The sequence below is a fragment of the Musa acuminata genome, chromosome BXJ3-6 (genome assembly GCF_036884655.1).
Source record: "Musa acuminata AAA Group cultivar baxijiao chromosome BXJ3-6, Cavendish_Baxijiao_AAA, whole genome shotgun sequence".
Classification (NCBI taxonomy): domain Eukaryota; kingdom Viridiplantae; phylum Streptophyta; class Magnoliopsida; order Zingiberales; family Musaceae; genus Musa; species Musa acuminata.
Window position 1 is genome coordinate 13,075,297 of NC_088354.1, and position 18,878 is coordinate 13,094,174.

At 35.5% G+C, this 18,878-nt stretch overlaps 1 protein-coding gene across 11 annotated transcripts in view; it reads left to right on the plus strand.

Annotated features, from left to right (window-relative positions):
- Positions 1–18,878, plus strand: part of LOC135584203 (DExH-box ATP-dependent RNA helicase DExH7, chloroplastic-like) — a 44,136-nt gene that overhangs the window by 5,342 nt on the left and 19,916 nt on the right. For all 11 annotated transcript variants that reach the window (XR_010497582.1, XR_010497584.1, XR_010497583.1 and 8 more), the window contains 13 exons: positions 1,232–1,311; positions 1,626–1,748; positions 4,223–4,309; positions 5,258–5,358; positions 7,955–8,012; positions 9,072–9,137; positions 11,425–11,507; positions 11,601–11,784; positions 12,548–12,700; positions 12,782–12,883; positions 12,990–13,142; positions 14,803–14,907; positions 16,891–17,031. Coding sequence is in view for 4 of the 11 variants with exons in the window: in XM_065156219.1 (XP_065012291.1) it covers positions 1,232–1,311; positions 1,626–1,748; positions 4,223–4,309; positions 5,258–5,358; positions 7,955–8,012; positions 9,072–9,137; positions 11,425–11,507; positions 11,601–11,784; positions 12,548–12,700; positions 12,782–12,883; positions 12,990–13,142; positions 14,803–14,907; positions 16,891–17,031 (1,436 nt within the window). In the remaining 7 variants the exon portion in view is untranslated. The remainder of the gene's footprint in view (positions 1–1,231; positions 1,312–1,625; positions 1,749–4,222; positions 4,310–5,257; positions 5,359–7,954; positions 8,013–9,071; positions 9,138–11,424; positions 11,508–11,600; positions 11,785–12,547; positions 12,701–12,781; positions 12,884–12,989; positions 13,143–14,802; positions 14,908–16,890; positions 17,032–18,878) is intronic.

The following is an 18,878-nucleotide window of genomic DNA, read 5'->3' on the forward strand; positions in this document are numbered from 1 at the left end:
GCCTTTTACCAAAGGAGTTTTGACAAGTTCAAAATCTTTTCTCTTTTCATAACTCGTTGATATAGTTAGCGTATATCTATGTTGTAGATGCAACTAAAGCTAGAAGTCAAATGGTTTTGTTTGAGCCATCCTAAGTCCTGGTTCTAGTTTATCCTTTTTTTTGTTATTTATGTAAAACGGATTCCTGATTTCAATCTTATAAGGGAAGGGTAAGCATGGCCTGAGTATATTTTGGTTTGGAATTTAGGCAAACCTATCAAAGCCTAGATTTTTATAGCCATCGCAATGAGTTTTGGCTTGCAAGAAGCCTCTCACCTTAGAGTGCAGATGTTGTGAGTCTCCTACTTATGCAAATGAATTTCAGTTGTGAAATTCCTTTCAAGTTTCAACTAATGCAAATCTAAATCCTAGTAATCGATAGTGGCTTAGGTTACTATGCCTCTGGTATGTGACTTGTTAAGATACATACTGGTGATCAGAAGTTTCTTGATTATTAAAGTTAGGTAGGTGGTGCATTTTTACTATCATTGAGATTGTGAATTCATAATATGATTACGATATTGCATCAGGTGAAAACTTGTGTAAAAATATAATGTTGAACTTGAGACCAAGGTAGGCAATACCAAATGATACCGCCCGGTACGGGCGGTACGTACCGGTCCGACGGCATACCGGTACGCGGACCGTCCGCTACAGGGCGGAACGAAAAATAATAATAAAATTATATATATATATATATTAATTTATATATATATATATATAAACGAGGCTACGTCGTTGCCTGGGAGAAGAGAGAATGGTATATATAATATATATAATATATATATATATAACGAGCGGTATACCGAACGGTATACCGCTCGATATACAGTTTCGTACCGTATCGAGCGAACGTCGAAAATCCGGTACGGTACGAAATTGCAGACCTTGCTTGAGACAATGTATGATGCCTGTAAGTGTTAGTCATAATGTGTGATATTTAAACAAAACCACTTATGTACAGGTTTCATAAATTTTTTATCTTAATCTTTGTCCTTATTCTTTGTTAACTTTGTGTAGCAATGACAACAAGTTATAATGACCCAATTTTATTTTACTGAAAGTATGAATATTTATTAGCACATTTGCTATGTTTTTTTAACTTGTATATTGCCTCCTTGTCTATACGGAGGTTGCTTGAAAACTTTAATTTCAGTTTCTGGTGACTCCATTTTCTTCTTTGACTTTCCAGGAGCTAGTTATCCTGAACAACGGGAAAGCATCTTTTTGAAAAAAGAACTTGAGAATAAAATGAAGCAACCCGAGTACATGGTAATCACCTTATCATGCAATTTTCTTATAGCTACACTATGAGCCATCTCTCACTTCTACTAAATATTTCTTTTTTCCATCATATTTGATAATGATGACATCCAAAATTTACAATTTTTTTTTGCACACTGTGTGCCTAAATACCGTGCATGAAACATGTACTTTGCATTGAGAACATCATGGTACATTTTTCATACAATATTATTACCTGGGTCTATGATTTACATGTAGATTCAAATTTGTTATTATATTGACCTGATATTTGCTCTTATGCATACATAACACTTAATTTGCATTTCATGTTTTTAACACAGAAAATTCTGGAAGCTAGAGATTCTTTACCTATATCTAAGCTGAAGAGTAATATTCTACAATTGCTAGTTGAGAATGATGTGATTGTTGTTTGTGGGGAAACAGGTTGTGGAAAAACAACACAGGTACTTCATAAATTTTTGTAAATATATATGCTATTCCTTGTCATTGTTCCTATATGTATTACATATATTTCATCTTGATAGTTGGTATGATTTACCTGCCTAACAAAATAATTTTACTCCGGTACACATATGGGATGCTTCTGTTCCAATACATGTTACAAAATAATTTTCTTACCTTAGTACTTGTGGAAATGTTTGGATTTTGAAGGTCTATTTTGGTAGAAAATTCTGAAAGTGCCTGTTGACAAATTCCCCACTTTTTGATGTTGTTGCATGGTTGATATGTCTGTCCATAGAATTAAAGTTTCATGGTTAAAGTGGAGAGGGATATCAATAATTTTGTGTGATTGTCATGTGCCTCTTAATTTAAAGAAAAATATTGCATCACTGTTGCAAGTCCATATATGCTTTATGATTATGCATGTGGAGCAGTTAGGTTAGTGTTGTGGAGATGAGTATATTGAGTTGTGGACATTTGCAGGTACAAAAAAAGATAGAATGTGAAATATTTACATTTGTGAACTATTAAGTGTAGGTTGTAGCTTTGACTGGTGGTAGAATGAGAAATAGATCACTTGAGATGGAGTGGACATCCAAAGATGAGTAGATGTAACAGTTAATTGAGGTGAATCAATTATGATTTTTTGGCATGGGGAGAGGTTGAGGGAGACCTAGGAAAACCTCATTAAATACCACACCTCTTAGTTTAATTAGTGATATTGTCCTTAACAAAGCTAAATGACGAGAAAGTTCCATGTAACCAACTGCAAATAGTTGGATCATTGTAGCTTATTGATGTCGTTGATGTTGGTTTGTTGTGGATAATTGGTTCATGCTAGGTTAAAGTCTTGCCAGCACTTATAGTTTTTGATGAATAGTCAGATTGAAAGGTTGTGTGCTTCGTCGTGTCAGCATGACTTGTGTGTTGATGATGGAAAGGAAACAAGAAGAAAATAAAAAGAGCTTATTTATTTATTTGTTTTGAAGGTAAATGTGCCTTTTAATGGTAAAAGATGAATTTCTCAACCCATTTTCCCTCTCCAACATTGGATTGCGATGCAATGCCTTGAATTTATAGGGGTTTTTGTAATCAGTGTTTGATTCTTTCAAAGCCCTAATTGAGGTAATGAGTAGGTGATTTATATTAGATTGGACAAATTGAATTGGTAGTGTCTTGCAAACTACCCCTTTTGATAAAAAAGAAATGTGAAACTGTGATTTCTGGTATGTTTATCGAACTTTCCTTCCCTTTTTTCTGTTAGTGTATTCTTCTGAAAATTGTAACTTTTATTCAAAAAAGTGATTTTTTGGTTTAAACTGTTTCACTTTGCAAAAACTCATGGTTCATGCTACAACCCCACATTGTTTCTTGTGATTATATTTCATACAAGTGTGATAATCTGCCAAAGAAAGTGTGTTAATCATGCTACAACTCATGGTTCATGCTACAACCATAAAAGTGTGATAATCTGCCAAAGAAAGTTCTTTATGTAAATTGCTTTGTATGAGTAGATCAGTCATTTATCCTTGGGATCTGACGTACTGGACACTTCCAACATGAATTGATTCATTTTGGGTCAAAAGTGATTCTTCAATTTTTTTTTATAGGTGCATATGTTACTTATTTCCTTATTTAATAACTTTAGTTTATGATTTGAGCTATTGTGGATAAGAATGTATCTATTGATCTTTATAGTTATGAATTATATTTTATGTGTTATGCTTTGCTGTTATTTCTCAAACACTAGCATGGTTTATGACAGCGGATTTGAAAATAGGTATTATGTAGGCTATGTATATAGCTGGTTCTATGTAGTGGCACGACCCATGCTCTTCTGACTTGGTATGGTATATACAACATGCATGGCAGAAATGTATTTGTAACTTTGCTTAAGAGGTCCTAAACCTGTTTTTTCTTTATCACATGTTTATGACTTTTTTTTATATATTTTCCCAGAGGTAGTACCATGTGATAGGGTTCATGATGAAATGAAACTTTTTATCCATAAAGTAAAATTGCTGCTCGTGTCACATATATCACATTGTATCTTGAGTGTCACGTTGGATGGGGCATGCTACTAATAACAAGTTTTCAAGTTATGGTGGTGTAGGGGGTTCAATTGGGTGCTAAAATGGTTCAGGCTGGTGCATTATGCCACCAATTTATGCATAAAATGATGAGGAAAATATTTATTTGAAAAGAAAATTTCGTACCTGAGATTGTTAGTATTTATTTGTGTTTGCCATTTAACTTTGCCTCTTCGGCCTCCCATGAAGTGGACACTCCTAGGGTTCCACTGCAATGAGTTGGCTTTTCCATTCTTTTCTTATTTGTATAATTAGGAAGCATTTTGTTTCATTAGGGATCTGAGTCTCCACTGAATTTCTTCATCAACATATGAATTTTCTTTCTCATTCTTATTCTTTAACAAAATATTGCAGCATCTTTTATCTGACTATGTAACCTTTTGTAGGTTCCTCAATTCATTTTGGATGACATGATCCAATCAGGTCTCGGTGGATACTGTAACATAGTGTGCACACAACCCAGAAGATTAGCGGTATGAATATTCATAATTCTTGTTTTCTGGAAAAGATACTTGGTGTGATCATCACTTCTAATTCTCATAAATAAGTATCTTGTGCTAATTTTATCTCACTGTATATACTTGATGTTATACACTGTATCACTGAGAGGTGTACCTCCAATTTTATCTCATAGGTACCTGAGTTAAAATTCTGGCTCAATCACCATATGACTTGTACCTTTCCAGCTTGTGCTAAATATACAATTTGGTGTGCACAATTATAATCCCTATTTTTCTCTTGTATCACACATATCCATATACCTCTTCCATGGTCCAAATCCTCTGCTTTTGTTTTCTATTTTCGTGCTTGATCTTTTGAAGATCAATCCTATGAAATCAGATTGATCTGGGCTGATATTACTACTGGTTAGGTGGACATGTGCTGTAACTGACTGATACACTGAACTATGATTAACAAGATTCGTTGTCAACTATGAAAATGTGGACCCACAATCTTCTTTCTGGTTCTTAATGCAGAAGGGAGGTTCTTTTATGATTGTAGTTAACATTTGAAAATTGAATTATGACTTTGATAAATGGGATATCATTGATAAGGTCTTGATCTACATAGAGATTCTTGCCATAATGAATGGACCTTTGGTAAACAGGCCAGGATCTACTAAAATTTGATTTTAAATGATAATCTATGGTGTGGAGTGGACATACTTTTATTTGGGTCCAAATGCTAGAAATTTTCTGGTGATCTTGAGTCTAGACATTATGTGTTGCATGCCATGTTTGTTGGCTTTTAAGTGGCTTGAAGAAGGGGTATACAGAGGATAGATATTGATTTTCACCTTTTTTTTGAGCCAAACATTGCTTTTAGCCGCTTACATTGGATTGAAATGTTTCTGTTTTGTTCTTGTAGTATTTATAGTGTTCCCTTGTATGAACATCAGAAACTAAGGTTTACGTATGCAGGCTATCTCTGTGGCAGAAAGAGTGTCAGATGAGCGATGTGAGCCTTCACCTGGTTGTGACGGTTCATTGGTTGGTTATCAAGTACGCCTTGACGTTGCAAGGTGCTATACTTTTTTAGTCTTTGTCATTTTGGTCTATAATCTTCACTAGTGTGGATCACTAAAAGATCTTTGTCCTTTCATCAAATATTTGGCTAGGTCTTGCCGTGAATAATGTCTGTGATTTTGTATGCATTTGTCTATATTTTAGTGATAACACACTTCATGGTAATGTGGAATTCATTATTTGGTTACAATGGCATTTTGGCACTAGGTAGTTGGATTCTTTGTTTGCATTACAACCATACTTTACTATCTACTTCTACTCTTTGACTCATACATCTTGGCTGTACAGTCAATGCCATTGAATTTCAAATAGCTTGCATCATATTTTATGTGACACTCAAACAAACCGAGCAACTTTATGTTCCTACAGTATCCCAGCCAAAATTTGATTAGCTGTTCTAAAAAAAAAGTCACTCTTTAGTAGTGATAGTTCTAGAAGTGGAGATTGCCAATACTTGTAGTTAGTGATGTTGAACAAGAGGAACTTCGTATTTATTTCAGTCATGATCATGATGAGGTCTGAGAATGATTAACTGACTTGCTTTATTTTATTTCGGATTTAAGTGTGTGCAAAAGAATTCCCTTGACATGGTTCCAACTTCCAAGAAGCAATTGATGTGGATAGGGGCACATGCATGCATCAATAATTTAATGTTTTATTTATTAACTTAAAACGAAAACTTATGTTCAATTATTAACAAGTTTCAGGGTATGCAAGATTTTAGAGTTTGGTTTTAATAATAGATCAAATGAATCATGAATCTCAGTCTGGTGCTGATATTGATGGTGGTCGAATATGTACATGCCTGTACGGATTGATGTGATGAGACTCGGTATGAGTTGGTATTACCTGGACCACAGAGAAAGAATGAAAAAGAGGGGAGAAGAAGAGGAAACAAGGTAAAAGAACATAAAAAGAAGAGGTTACAATGCCTGCCAAAGGAGTTGATGACAGTGAAGCGAGGAGGTGGCAACAGCGGAGGAGGTGGATGCAATGACGGGGGTGAAGGTGGAGAGACATATGCGATGGAGGCAGAGAAGATGGAGGGGAGTGAGAGGAGAGAAAGCTGTTGTATGACGTTCTAGTTTAGTTTCAAATTTGAGTTGGTTTACAGGACTAGATGAGTTTGCTAAAATCTTAAGTGTTTTGGGTTAGTGGTTTAGACTAAGTTAGTTATCTTATCTCATCAGATTGTTATATGTTGAGACTGATTGATAGCTGCTGAAAGCTATCAACACCTCCCCTCGAGCCGATATTTAAAAATAAAAATTATAAAATTTAATACAGTTTGATAGTAGTTATCTTACAGTCTTACTATATGGTGTGCTCAATAAGGTAACCTTCCAGGACGATCCACCCAAACTGAACTGACTGAAATTGCTCGTTTCATGTATTGGTTAGTTGTCAAACCAGTAAATATGGATTTGTACTATTTGGTACAGTTGATATTTAAATCTTGGACTGAGGTTTAAAATATTCGTTTGATATTGGACTGATATGGTACCAGTATGTTGGGTGATTTACCGACTTTTAGCAAGGTGCAAAATACGTAGTTTGTAGTTTGTACTTAGTATTGGAGTCCAAATAAGCGATAGGTTTGAGATGGGGACTGACAGATTGGCAAATCCTTTCTCCTTAATTTACTTTATTGATCTTGCCCGTAATTTGATCTTGTTTTAATAATAACATCATCACCTTGTGCCTCTGGATAAAACAAATAATAAGTTGCCCATGGCATGATTTTAAATGTCTGTTAGGCCAATACATACAAACTAGGATTGTTAGTAGTTATTGGTCCGACCAAGAACATGGCTTGATATCGGTTGATATTAATTTACTTTATTTTTAAAATGATACTAGATGGACAATACAAATGAGATATTGCACTATATCTATTAACCTTTTGGTCAATGTTGACTGGATAGAAGTCTCCAATCTAGGTTTATCGACCTCCATGCCTTTGAACTGTATGGATATCTGAGTTTCATTAATTAGATACATAGATCCCCAAATCTGTAAACTTGATTTAAGAAACTCCAAATCATTAAATTGAGGTAGATGAATCTCTATGTCCATGAATGATTAGACTCTCTTCATTTCATCCCTGAATAGAGGTAGCTAAAGAAAACTTTCTTCAGAATCACAAATGTGTGAAATTTAATATTAGATATTTGATCTCTATGTTGATATTCATTATACCTTGGTTAAGTAATTTGCTGAGACGTTGAGGCAGCAATACGTAGATTTTAATACTCCAATTTTTGTACTGGGTTAATGATCAGAGTGTGCACCTGCAGAAGCATCAGTCTAATGCATAAAAAGGGAGGAAGAAGGGCCATATTCCAGGTGGATGTTTGATCTGTGTAAATCAAAGATGCTTTCATTTGTGTACTGTTTGTGGTGATACATTGATGTCTACTGAATTAATGCTTTGTTGAGTATAAAGCTTTAACAGATTATGATTTATTGAAATGGTGACTAATTTATTGCATTTATATTTAATTTTTACCACTTTCTTACTTTGGAGAATTTTACTTTTATTGTTGTGCAAAAGAGTACAATTTCTTAAGTCTTATGGATGTACTTTTCCAGGAATGAGAAGACAAAACTTTTGTTTTGTACAACAGGAATCCTTCTCAGGAAGCTGGCTGTAAGATTTGCTCCTTTGACTTCAATTGCATCCATCATACATACACAATGTCTATATGTATTTGGCATTGATCATAAATTTGTCCTGATCCTAATTGGACTTATGGTTGACCATTCAACAATAACATATAGTATGGAACTTTGTACGGTCAATAGTTGGATAGTATTGAATTGGAGCCCTTGGTGATAATAGTCCCAAATAGAAGAAAAAAAAATTCTTAATGTATACATGTTATATGTTTTGGATGACATCCAAAACTGGGAACGAGTGTGGAGTTGTTTGGGCCATCTTATCCCACTAATGTATATACTCAATGAGGAAGTGAATTTGGATAGCATAATTTGTGAATCGAAATTGAGATTATGATTTGAGTCAATAGAATCCTGTGATAAGGTCGGAGTTTATAGTTTTTTGCTTCTAAAAGAATAATAATTTTGAAGGATGATTCCTGTCCCCAATAAGTCTATCACTACTGTTGAAAACGAGCAGAAATTAAAAATTACTGGTGTACATCTTAAAAGCTCATAAGATAAGTGACTTCATCAGAGAGAGTTTGGAAAGTATTACATGAACAGGGAACATTGAATTGTATCTTCAAGGGATTATTCAGTCTGCTTGAAGGCTGCACTACTGATCAAACACCTGAGATTCTTGCTTTCCAAACCTTAATTCTTCTCATCATACACAGTAATTAATTATTCACGTATTTTGCTGACATCTTCAGACTCTTATTTGTGGTATTGTCTTATGGAGCTATATTTGTGGGCTGTGGCCATCTTCTTTCTTTTTCAATGTCCTTGTTATAAGACATCCTCATAAACTTCGCACCTGCTTAATCCAGTCTTTTCTGTTTGTTATGTCTTATCTTTAAGAGGATGGAGGTGTTTAAAGGGGTAAATAACAGAGAAAATTAGTTTCAGTCTTATGATACTATTATGAAGATTAGTGTCCCTACCCAATCATTCATATGCCGTTGTCCTTTATATTAATTGCTATATACAAGAAAAGCATGTGTATTTTATGCCAATTTGGTTAGTCATCATCATGTGGTTCTTACAGGTAAATAAAGACTTGGCTGGTATCACACATGTGATAGTTGATGAAGTTCATGAACGATCACTTTTGGTATGATTCTTGTCCTTGATGTTTTCTAACCTAATTATGTGTTTATGTTCTTATGTTGTGTGCCATCCCCCCTCACCTTCTCTTTTTTTGGACTTGTTACCCATATAAAAGAAAGTGGTGAGAGACAAGAGACTTTCAAAATTCATATGGGTAGATTACACGAACCAAATAATACAAGTATCAGAGTGTTTGATGCATCAGGTAGCTGAGAGTGTTATAGGAGGAAACATAGGGGAGCACTAGTAGAAGTAGATTGCACTGAAACATGAGATTGGAAATCTACAAGTTGGGACTTCTAAAGTTATTGGCTAACCAAAATGGTCAAATAATCTCACTTGGTATGTGATAAGCCTCACGATATTATACTTGAAAGAACAAGGATAGAAATTGGCCTCAAATTTTGGTTTGAAATCTGTGTTCTTTTGTAATGACCACAAGAAAATACTAAAAAAAAATATAAATATGAAAAAGAGAAAGACTACATATGCTAAAAATAAATTATATATATAATAGTAATACGATGTGAGATTATCATAATCCTGTAAAATATTGAAAACTATATGTAAACGCAATTATATAATAGCTATGGAAAAGAGAATTTGGGCTTGTTATCTGTGATTTTCATAATGGCCACTAGTTAATACTAAAAAGAGAATTTGAGTTTGTTATCTGTGATTTGCCCATGGGTGGCCATGGCTTGGCATGACCTGCTTCAAGTCAGGTGCATCTTTCCTGCTACAATGTCATGTTGGGACTATCCCCATGGTCCAACATCAGCTCTGCTAGGCTAAGGGTTGGCTGGCCTGGCTTGGGCATGTGAGAGGGGGCTTTTCCTAGTATGTGACCCACCATGTGTTTGGCACAAATTTCAATTGACATGACTCAACTGAGCTCTCACCATCACATTGCTCCAAAGCCACTGCTTAGCCTTACCCTTCTCTGTTCTATCTTGGTCCTCATAGTCCACCCCTTACTCTTCTCGGCCCTCCCCCTCCTCTGGCCTCCTGATTGAATCACCCTCTCCCTATCACTTCTTCCGACTCTGGTTTTCTACCTTCTCCTGTATCTCCCCCTTTATCATCACTGTGCTGTCTGTCACACCCGCTATCAAAGAGGGTGTCCAGGTGAACATGCATAGGTGAGGGCCTAACAATCTTGTGAATGTCTATATGGCTTAAGCTGAGTGATCATTATGTGGACTGATCATTATGGGCGCTGCTCAGCTAGTCATTCTAGCATGCCTTGCTACAAGGCTGTCATAAACCTGATAGGTACTGGTCATGGTGTTCCAATTACACCTGTATAACCATGGATCAATGTGTTGTTTTTTGTCATCAACATGAACTGAAGCTAACTATTTTGACAAGAAATGATATAGTCCAATTTGCTCGTCCCTACTCTTTTCTTAATCAAATTTTTTTAGAAAAGGGAACGAAAATATAAATCTATCGTAAAATAAGAAATAGCAAGGTAAATTTACCATCTTCAATGGCTATAATATTTTTCAACACTTCCTCGTTACATTTATGATCGAGAGGGTAATTTCAACTCTTTATTAGATGCTTGACCCATCTCCAGCCATTAAAGCTAACTATCAAAATGCACTGTATAGCCATGTTTTGATTATGTTTTTATGTTCTCTCCTTTTTTTTCTATTCCCCCGTCTCTTTTCCCCTCTTCCTTTCTTTCTTTCTTCAATCAATAATAGTAGCATGTCCATGACATGATGTGTGGAACTTTTGGATGCCACCTGTGGGTTATCATTGGGTGTCTGTGTTGCACTTGACTCCTTTCTTATAATAGTGAATCATTTGGCCAATAGATTCATCCTTGTAAAAATGTAATTGCATATTTGCTGAATGCAATATTTTTGTATATACTATATACACAAATATGTGTGTAAATTTTATATGGATACATATATTAGTTTCTTCCTTTCAATTTGCTAAAGCCTTCCACTTTTAAAATATTTTTCTTTTCTAATCTTTTGTTTTATGGTTATATTGTTCTTGACTTCTTTCGTTGTGTTGATATATTTACTTATGTGACATGACTTATTGGTTTGTTTATATGTTTATAATGGTATTGTTCTTGTTCACTTTGCCTAAGCTTCCTTTATTATCAATCCTATACATGAAATGTTGTTATACATTGTCTTGATTTTATCATTCTTATAACTTAATATATGTTATATTGTTTAATGGAATAAGGAGCTTAGATAAGTATTGAGTGAAAGATTGCATATTTTTTCCGCATGAAATTTACTAGTTCCTTGTACTTCTTTCAGGGTGACTTTTTACTCATTGTTCTCAAAAACCTTATTGAGAAGCAATCTGATACTGCCAGGCAAAAGTTAAAAGTGGTTCTCATGTACGTTTTACTCAATGACATTGATTTTGAATTTGTTATCTATTCTTAAGTACTAATAGCACTTATAATCTTCTCAATTTACCTTTTACCCAGGTCTGCAACAGTTGATTCAAGTTTGTTCTCAAGGTACTTCGGGAATTGCCCTGTGATTAGTGCAGAAGGAAGAACACATCCAGTATCAACTTACTTTCTTGAGGATGTTTACGAAAGGCTTGACTATTGTCTTGCTTTGGATGCTGCAGCATCAGGAACATCCATGACTGGATATAGAGGAAAAGTCCGTTTTTCTCTCTTTGTTACTAAAAACATCGAACATCTTATGAGATACATCTATTATTGTAAATGAATATTTACTTCATGTATATCTGTTTCACCTGTGATGGGACATTTACACGGTCCACAATCCACATATTGGTCATCTCCACATTGAATTTATCCTTTAATAAAGATCTTTCCTTTTAGCTTTCAAATCATGCTTTCTCTTATTGACTGTTAAGATGCTTCATCAATCCTCTCTCGGTTGTTCTATCAATCATTAGCCTTTTTAAATTGATCATTTTTCCCCTATTAGGTGGTGGATAGCAATAGTCAAATATAGCTTAACACAACCATTTTTTAATTTTCTGATTCTGCATCTTTTTTCTTTTTAAAATTACAACTTGGTGATATGGTGTTACTACTTGCTAGTTCATGTAAGTCTCTGTTTATGAAAAATTAACCAGGATTGTTGATTCATGTTTAGGAAGCAATTAAAGATTTGAGTGGTATTGGCAAAATGCCATGTATATTTATTATAAAGGTAATATGCAAATGTATAACATTTCTGGTGATTTTCAGCAAGGATTGCAATTTCATATCAGTATACTATTGGACATTCACTAATTTTGGAATCAATTCTATTTCTAGGCTTTTACTGATATCACATTTGTTTGTTGTAGCAATTTGACATCATTGCCACATTACTATGATTGTTCATTATGTCAAAAATGTCGATACAATATTTAATCTCTAGATTTTGCTTAGTGCTTTTTGTTTAACAGCTTAAGGGCAGTATTGTGGATAATCACAGAGGAAAGAAGAATATAGTTTTATCTTCATGGGGTGACGAGTCACTACTTTCTGAAGACTATGTTAATCCCCATTATATCCCAGATCAATATGCGTCATACAGTGACCGAACACGGCAAAATCTGGTAAACACCTATTTGATGGTTGGATAACCAGGTAATTGTTTACATAACTAACATTGTGGCTGTCATAAATACTGTGTGCAGAAGCGTTTAAATGAGGATGTGATTGACTTTGACCTTCTTGAAGATTTGATATGCTTTATTGATGAAAATTATCCACCGGGTGCTATTCTTGTCTTTCTTCCAGTAGGTCCTTGTGAATGTCCGTCAATATACTACATTAATTAACTATATTGTCTATGAATGTTTGTTTCTTGTGCCTTGCTTACCGGTCATCAAACGGTTACTACAGGGAGTTGCAGAAATTGACTTGCTAGTTGACAAGTTAACTGCTTCCTATCAATTTGGAGGAATATTATTGGATTGGATTCTTCCTCTGCATTCATCTCTTTCAGCTTTTGAACAAAAAAAGGTGTTTTTGACCCCACCTCAGAATATCCGCAAGGTATTTGTTACTGAACTTATGTATCAAGCTGCAATTTTGTTATTCTCCTGTAACTTCAAATCCTGTGTGTTATTTTTAGTTTTTGCTGGCAGTCATCACTACTCTTGTTGATAGTTTATGACAGGTTATTTAACCCCTTGATTAAATGGAAATACCTATATAGAAAAATGAAGTCAATGGTTGCTACTTTTAACAAATTGATGCTTCATATTGTTCAGATTTTTCTTTGTTTCAATCTTATTTTCCCAAATTCTTTGTATTTTTTAATTTTTTGATCAAAACACTGAAGTATGCATCCTCATGTAATGTTTGCAGATCTCTGTGATGCATGCAAAATAATTGAAATGCATTACCATGTTTATGCTTGTTCTTTTGTTTCTATTAGGCATGGTTGGATGTCTATGGTTCATTAGAATAAAAGTACTATGGTGAATCTCTTCTGTGCAATATGTTTTTTCTTCTTTCTTTTCATCTGTAAGTAATGTGGATTGCTTGCGCTGGTTGTGTGATGTCCACATATTAAATGTAACAGATATATGACTAGTACTAGCATTACTCGATGCTCATACAGTCAATAAATGATTGCCATGAAGGTGACGAAGTGCTTTATTAACATTATTTTGTCATAATGCTATTGCTAAGTTGGAATATTATTTTTTAAAAATATAAATCTAGGGCCAAAGTTACGATTGTGGTCTTTGAACTTTGTTACTTAAACCTTCATGGTTGCTAACATCTTCCTTAATCTTGGTTGCTTTTGGATGGGAAACTAAAAAATAATTCTTGTCGCTACCAAAGATCTCAATTTCGGTCTGTACTGGTACACCGAGCCCTGCTCGGTACGATACGTATTGGGGTGTACCAATGGTACACTGGGGCATACTGGCGGTACACCCAAAAAGAGTTGAAAAACCTGCAAAAATACCTGGAGGCAACGGTCCAAAAATATTGGGGCGTACTAACTGGTATACCTCGGTAACGATCGAAATCCACTTGGTAACAGTCAGATTTCGACCATTATCGCTCGATACGAGGTCAAAACATTGGTCTTACCCGGTAGATGGCGGTTTGCGTACCAGTATCCTTTCGGACCGGTACATATCTCCCGTATCGGGTGGTACACATCAAAGTTAATCCGACCGTTACCGCCTGATACGAGGTCAAAACACTGGTCCTACCCGGTAGATAGCGGTCCGTGTACCGGTATCCTCTCGGACCGGTACATATCGCCCGTATCGGGTGGTACACATCAAAATTGAGAACCTTGGTCTCTACAATATGTTGGAAAGCAAGGATGATGTCTACTTCACAAACTATCAAATGGGTTATTACTCAATATGAGAACATTGTATTGTATTGGAGAGTTTCATGCCTATAGTAGGATGGAAGAAATCAACTGAGAAGTTCTTCCCAGATTTATAGTTTGAAGGATAGTTATGCATTTAACAGTGTACCTAAAAAACCATTTGTTGTACATTTATAATTTTAGGTCTGAAGGTTCTTATCATGAGGAATTGGGTGGTATCTTTTCATGTACATGAAGATAGACTAAATATGTACTTTTGGTTTTCAGTTACATATTTCATATTGTTCATCGACTAAGTGGGTTGATAATCTCTTCTTGTATGCTAATTTTATTGATGATTGTTCATTTCCCCAGGTCATTGTTGCTACAGATATTGCGGAGACCAGTATAACAATTGATGACGTGATTTATGTGGTTGATGCTGGAAAGCACAAAGAGAAACGTTACAATGCTCAAAAGGTTTAAGGTCAAGCTTGTTTATTCATGATAGTAAAAGAAAATATTTTACGATGATCATTAAAAGTGGAATTCTAATTTATGCTTACCTCATCTTGTTTTGTTTGTATGGTCACAATTAGTTACTTTGAGTTGAACCCAAGTTTAAACAAAGTTCATTGTCCTTATTTCAAATGGGTGAAGGCTGAAGTGGTTGTGATGTAGTTTCCAAAACATAATATGGATTATGGACAATAACAATCATGGAAAGAACATGGATCTTCATGCCTCATGAAAATATACGATCTCAATTCTCATGTATGTGGATCTTAATCATCTTTAGCAGAAAACCCGTTTTTAGTATAGAACTCTTGTCACATGAAAGTGACGCCAGGTTCCTGGCCCATCATATTGGTCCTCAGATGTGGTGCAAAATAGACGAGTTCTCAAATTGTTTTGGACTGAAACTTGGTGTACAGGAACACCTTCAAGAATATGACTAGTATTGGTAGATACAATGATTTGATGGAGAATTAATATAATTTCTTTACAGGAGGCCAAGTGGGTAGGGCAAAAATTTTGGATCTTTCCAGTTGGGTTTGGCCAAAATCTGATCAAATACAAACCATTTAGAGTCTTTCAATGCTTTAGGATGCACGATAATCCTATCAATATAGGTCTAGCAAATTCTTTCTATCACTTAGAAAATTGACCCCTACTCAATAATTCAATGCAAACTAAATGTTGTTTCTTTCCTGGGCATCCTAACCTAGTAATACCATAAAGAATAAACTTATAAGAATAAAGTTGTAATAATTGTTATCTTACCAGGGACATTCTGTGTCAAAATCTTTTTTTTAAGGCCTGCTAACAAGTTCAATTTCTAGACATGCTGTGTTTGTCACTATAGATCTAATAAAGGTATCTTTTTCTGGTCAGTTTTGGATGCTATGTTGGTTTGGTACCTGATTATAACTCAAGTTCAAGTTCTTGCAAGCAGTTTCACCTATGCCATGAGGCCATTTTTATGAAGCAAGGATTACTTTACTATTATGATACGGATACCCTTTGAATCACAATTTGTTTGTTTACCTAAAGTTCTTGTAAGCAGTTTTGGCTATGCCAAGGCCATATATGTGAAGCAAGGATGCTTTGAATCATGGTTCGCCTTACCGGTCTGTACCTGTGTATTGACCGGCCATCGGTATGGTACATACTAAGCCTTACCGATGTATCGACACACGGTATGGTGGAGCATACCGATGTACTGATATATACTGCCCGTACCAGTACATACTATCCATATCGAGCAGTATGTTGCGGTATGATGAACCTTGCCTTGAATTACTTTTTGTATCCATATTAGATATTTACTGAATAGGATACTTGTAGGTGTGGTATTCAATTATATATAAATGGTAAAAAATTGGATGGTTTTACTTGAATACTTCATGGATACTTCTCGAGATTTGTTTTCTACTTGAATGTCTATTTTGTTAACCTAGTGATGAATAATGATTACGTAGTATGTTCATATCTTGTTTGTATTTAGCATTAGTGGGTAGTGAGATTAATTTAATAATCTTAATTACATAAATTCTTGCTATATTTGGCATGCTATGTTGCTGAAAATATTTTTCATAATGAATAGGATAGATATCATGATTAGTTACTTATCATTTATCATGATTCACTATATGATATATAATTAGCTATTCTGACACTGATTATTGTCAAATACTCATATTCATAAAATATTCTTTGTTGGTATATCCGTTTCTACTTTTTCAAAATGTACTTTGACACATATGTATTGTGTTTTATTCTTATCTTGTATTTGTATCCAAAGTTCATGGGACCATATCTGTTGGCAGATCTGAGTTATAGGCATCTGAAACTAATTTATTATGCTCTTCAAATTCCCAGTTTAATAATGTTTTAGCAAGCCTTTCTAGTAGGTTTAATAAGCGGGGTCAGATTTATCATACTTCTTATTACTTGTTGCAGAAAATGTCAAGCATGGTAGAGGATTGGATATCTAAGGCTAATGCAAAGCAACGTCGAGGGAGAGCTGGACGTGTGAAACCTGGTATCTGTTTCTGCTTGTACACATGCCACAGATATGAAGTGCTCATGCGGCCATTTCAGGTTTGTCCTGTATCATTATGTTGAAGATTTTTCCCCCCCTTAAGTTCTTGTTGACTTTGGTTTCACACTTTCACGGTTATCATTTTGTAAAGTTTAAGAACAAATGTTTGACTATATATTCGGCTTGTGTGGAAGAGTTGTATGCCTGTTCATGATATTCTGAAGTTGCCAATTCCAGGTCATTTATAGCTTTATTTGGCCAATAAAAGATCATGCCTGTACTTTTAGGCTGTTGTTCAACAAAACGAGGCGCCCTCGAATATTAAAATTTTAAAAATATATTATGATTGATAAATATGATCAGAATGTGGTGAACTTAGAAAGAAAGTTCTAACTCCTAATAGAGTAATAGTGTACCACCTCAATATAGTGCAGCAAGTTACTCCACGAAAGTGTTACTTATAAAATGAGAAGATGGAGAAGTAATTGGCGACCATGGAGGAAGGTGGAAACCAACGACGGATGAAGCTGCAACGGTGGACGAAATGGATGAGGTTGTCGACGATGGCGGACGAAGCTACAGCAGCGGACGAAGCAAATGAGGTTGTCGACAGCGGCGGACAGAGCTGTAGTGGCAGACGGCACATAAGAAGGCAATGGACGAGCAGTAGGTTTTCACTTCTGGTTTCTTTCACTAGGTCAGTGTTAGGATAAGTGCACTTACAGCCTACATTAGTTGGTTCGATTGAACCAACTTACTCACCAAGTCAACCCAATTTGGCTCGGGCTTCGGTGCACACCCAGGCAGTGCTTCATTGAAATGCCTTGACCGAGTGCCTAGGCAAGGCACCTTTTGAAAACACTGTTGTTGTTTACCTTCTGAGTGACCAGTCAAGGCTCAGTTAACCAAAATTTATTTTAAGCAAAGCAATAAAGTTTAAGTCTTACTTTATAAAGTAGATGAATTTCAAACAGAATAAAGAAAACAGAGAAGGAAACAAAAGAAAAGAAGTAATAGAATGTTTGTGTGTGTGAGAAAGAGAGAGGAATAACATGTACTAGAGGCTATCTGGTACTGGTGTATACCGAAGAGAGAAGAATGAAGAAGAGGAGACGGTGAAGGAAGAGGAAGGAGGAGAAAGAAGTAAGGAAGAACAGGAGGCATTGGAAGAAGAGGAAGGAAAAAGAGGTGAAGAGGGTTTAGCAATGGAGGAAGAGGAGGCGGTTAAGTATCGCATTGGATGGCTGGTGGTGAGCAGCAAGTACCGAGCGACAGTGGCTGCAGGCCTCATCACCAAGCATGAGAAATCACACATCACTAGTCCGTAACCCGAAGAGAAAAAAATAATGATCGGACCGAACCGAATTACTCAGTTTGAGTTGGTCTGTGTACCTGTAGACAGTTGGACCTATATATACCAGTCGAATCGCGCTAGACTTGTTGAGATTTCAGTCCTTGTTTGACCCTAGGGATGCATAGTACTCCCAATTTTAAGATGGGCTAGGATATCCCTACAAGATTAAGGAACCTATATAGTGATGGGACTGAGAACATGTTTAGATGTCTCCATGATAGGGTATCAGGAACTCGTTAAGAATCACTTTGTCAAGTCTTTGAGACGGAAGAGAGGAAGCACCCTTCGGCCAAACTAAAAGATCCAACATATTTTCTTTGTAACTGAGCATCTCTCAAGAGATAGGGGGAGGATCCTGCTGCTTGTCCTTTAAAATTTGATGTTTCTCCAGCTCTATGTTTGAATGCTAGTTTGGAGTATAGGATGCCTCTCTGTACAACAGAGAGGAGCTTGTATTATCCCAGAGGGCCCCATTTTCTGACAGCATGTTATCAGTCAAATTTTACTCCATTATAACCTCCTTCAAAAAGAATTCCTTTTAAATCCTATAAT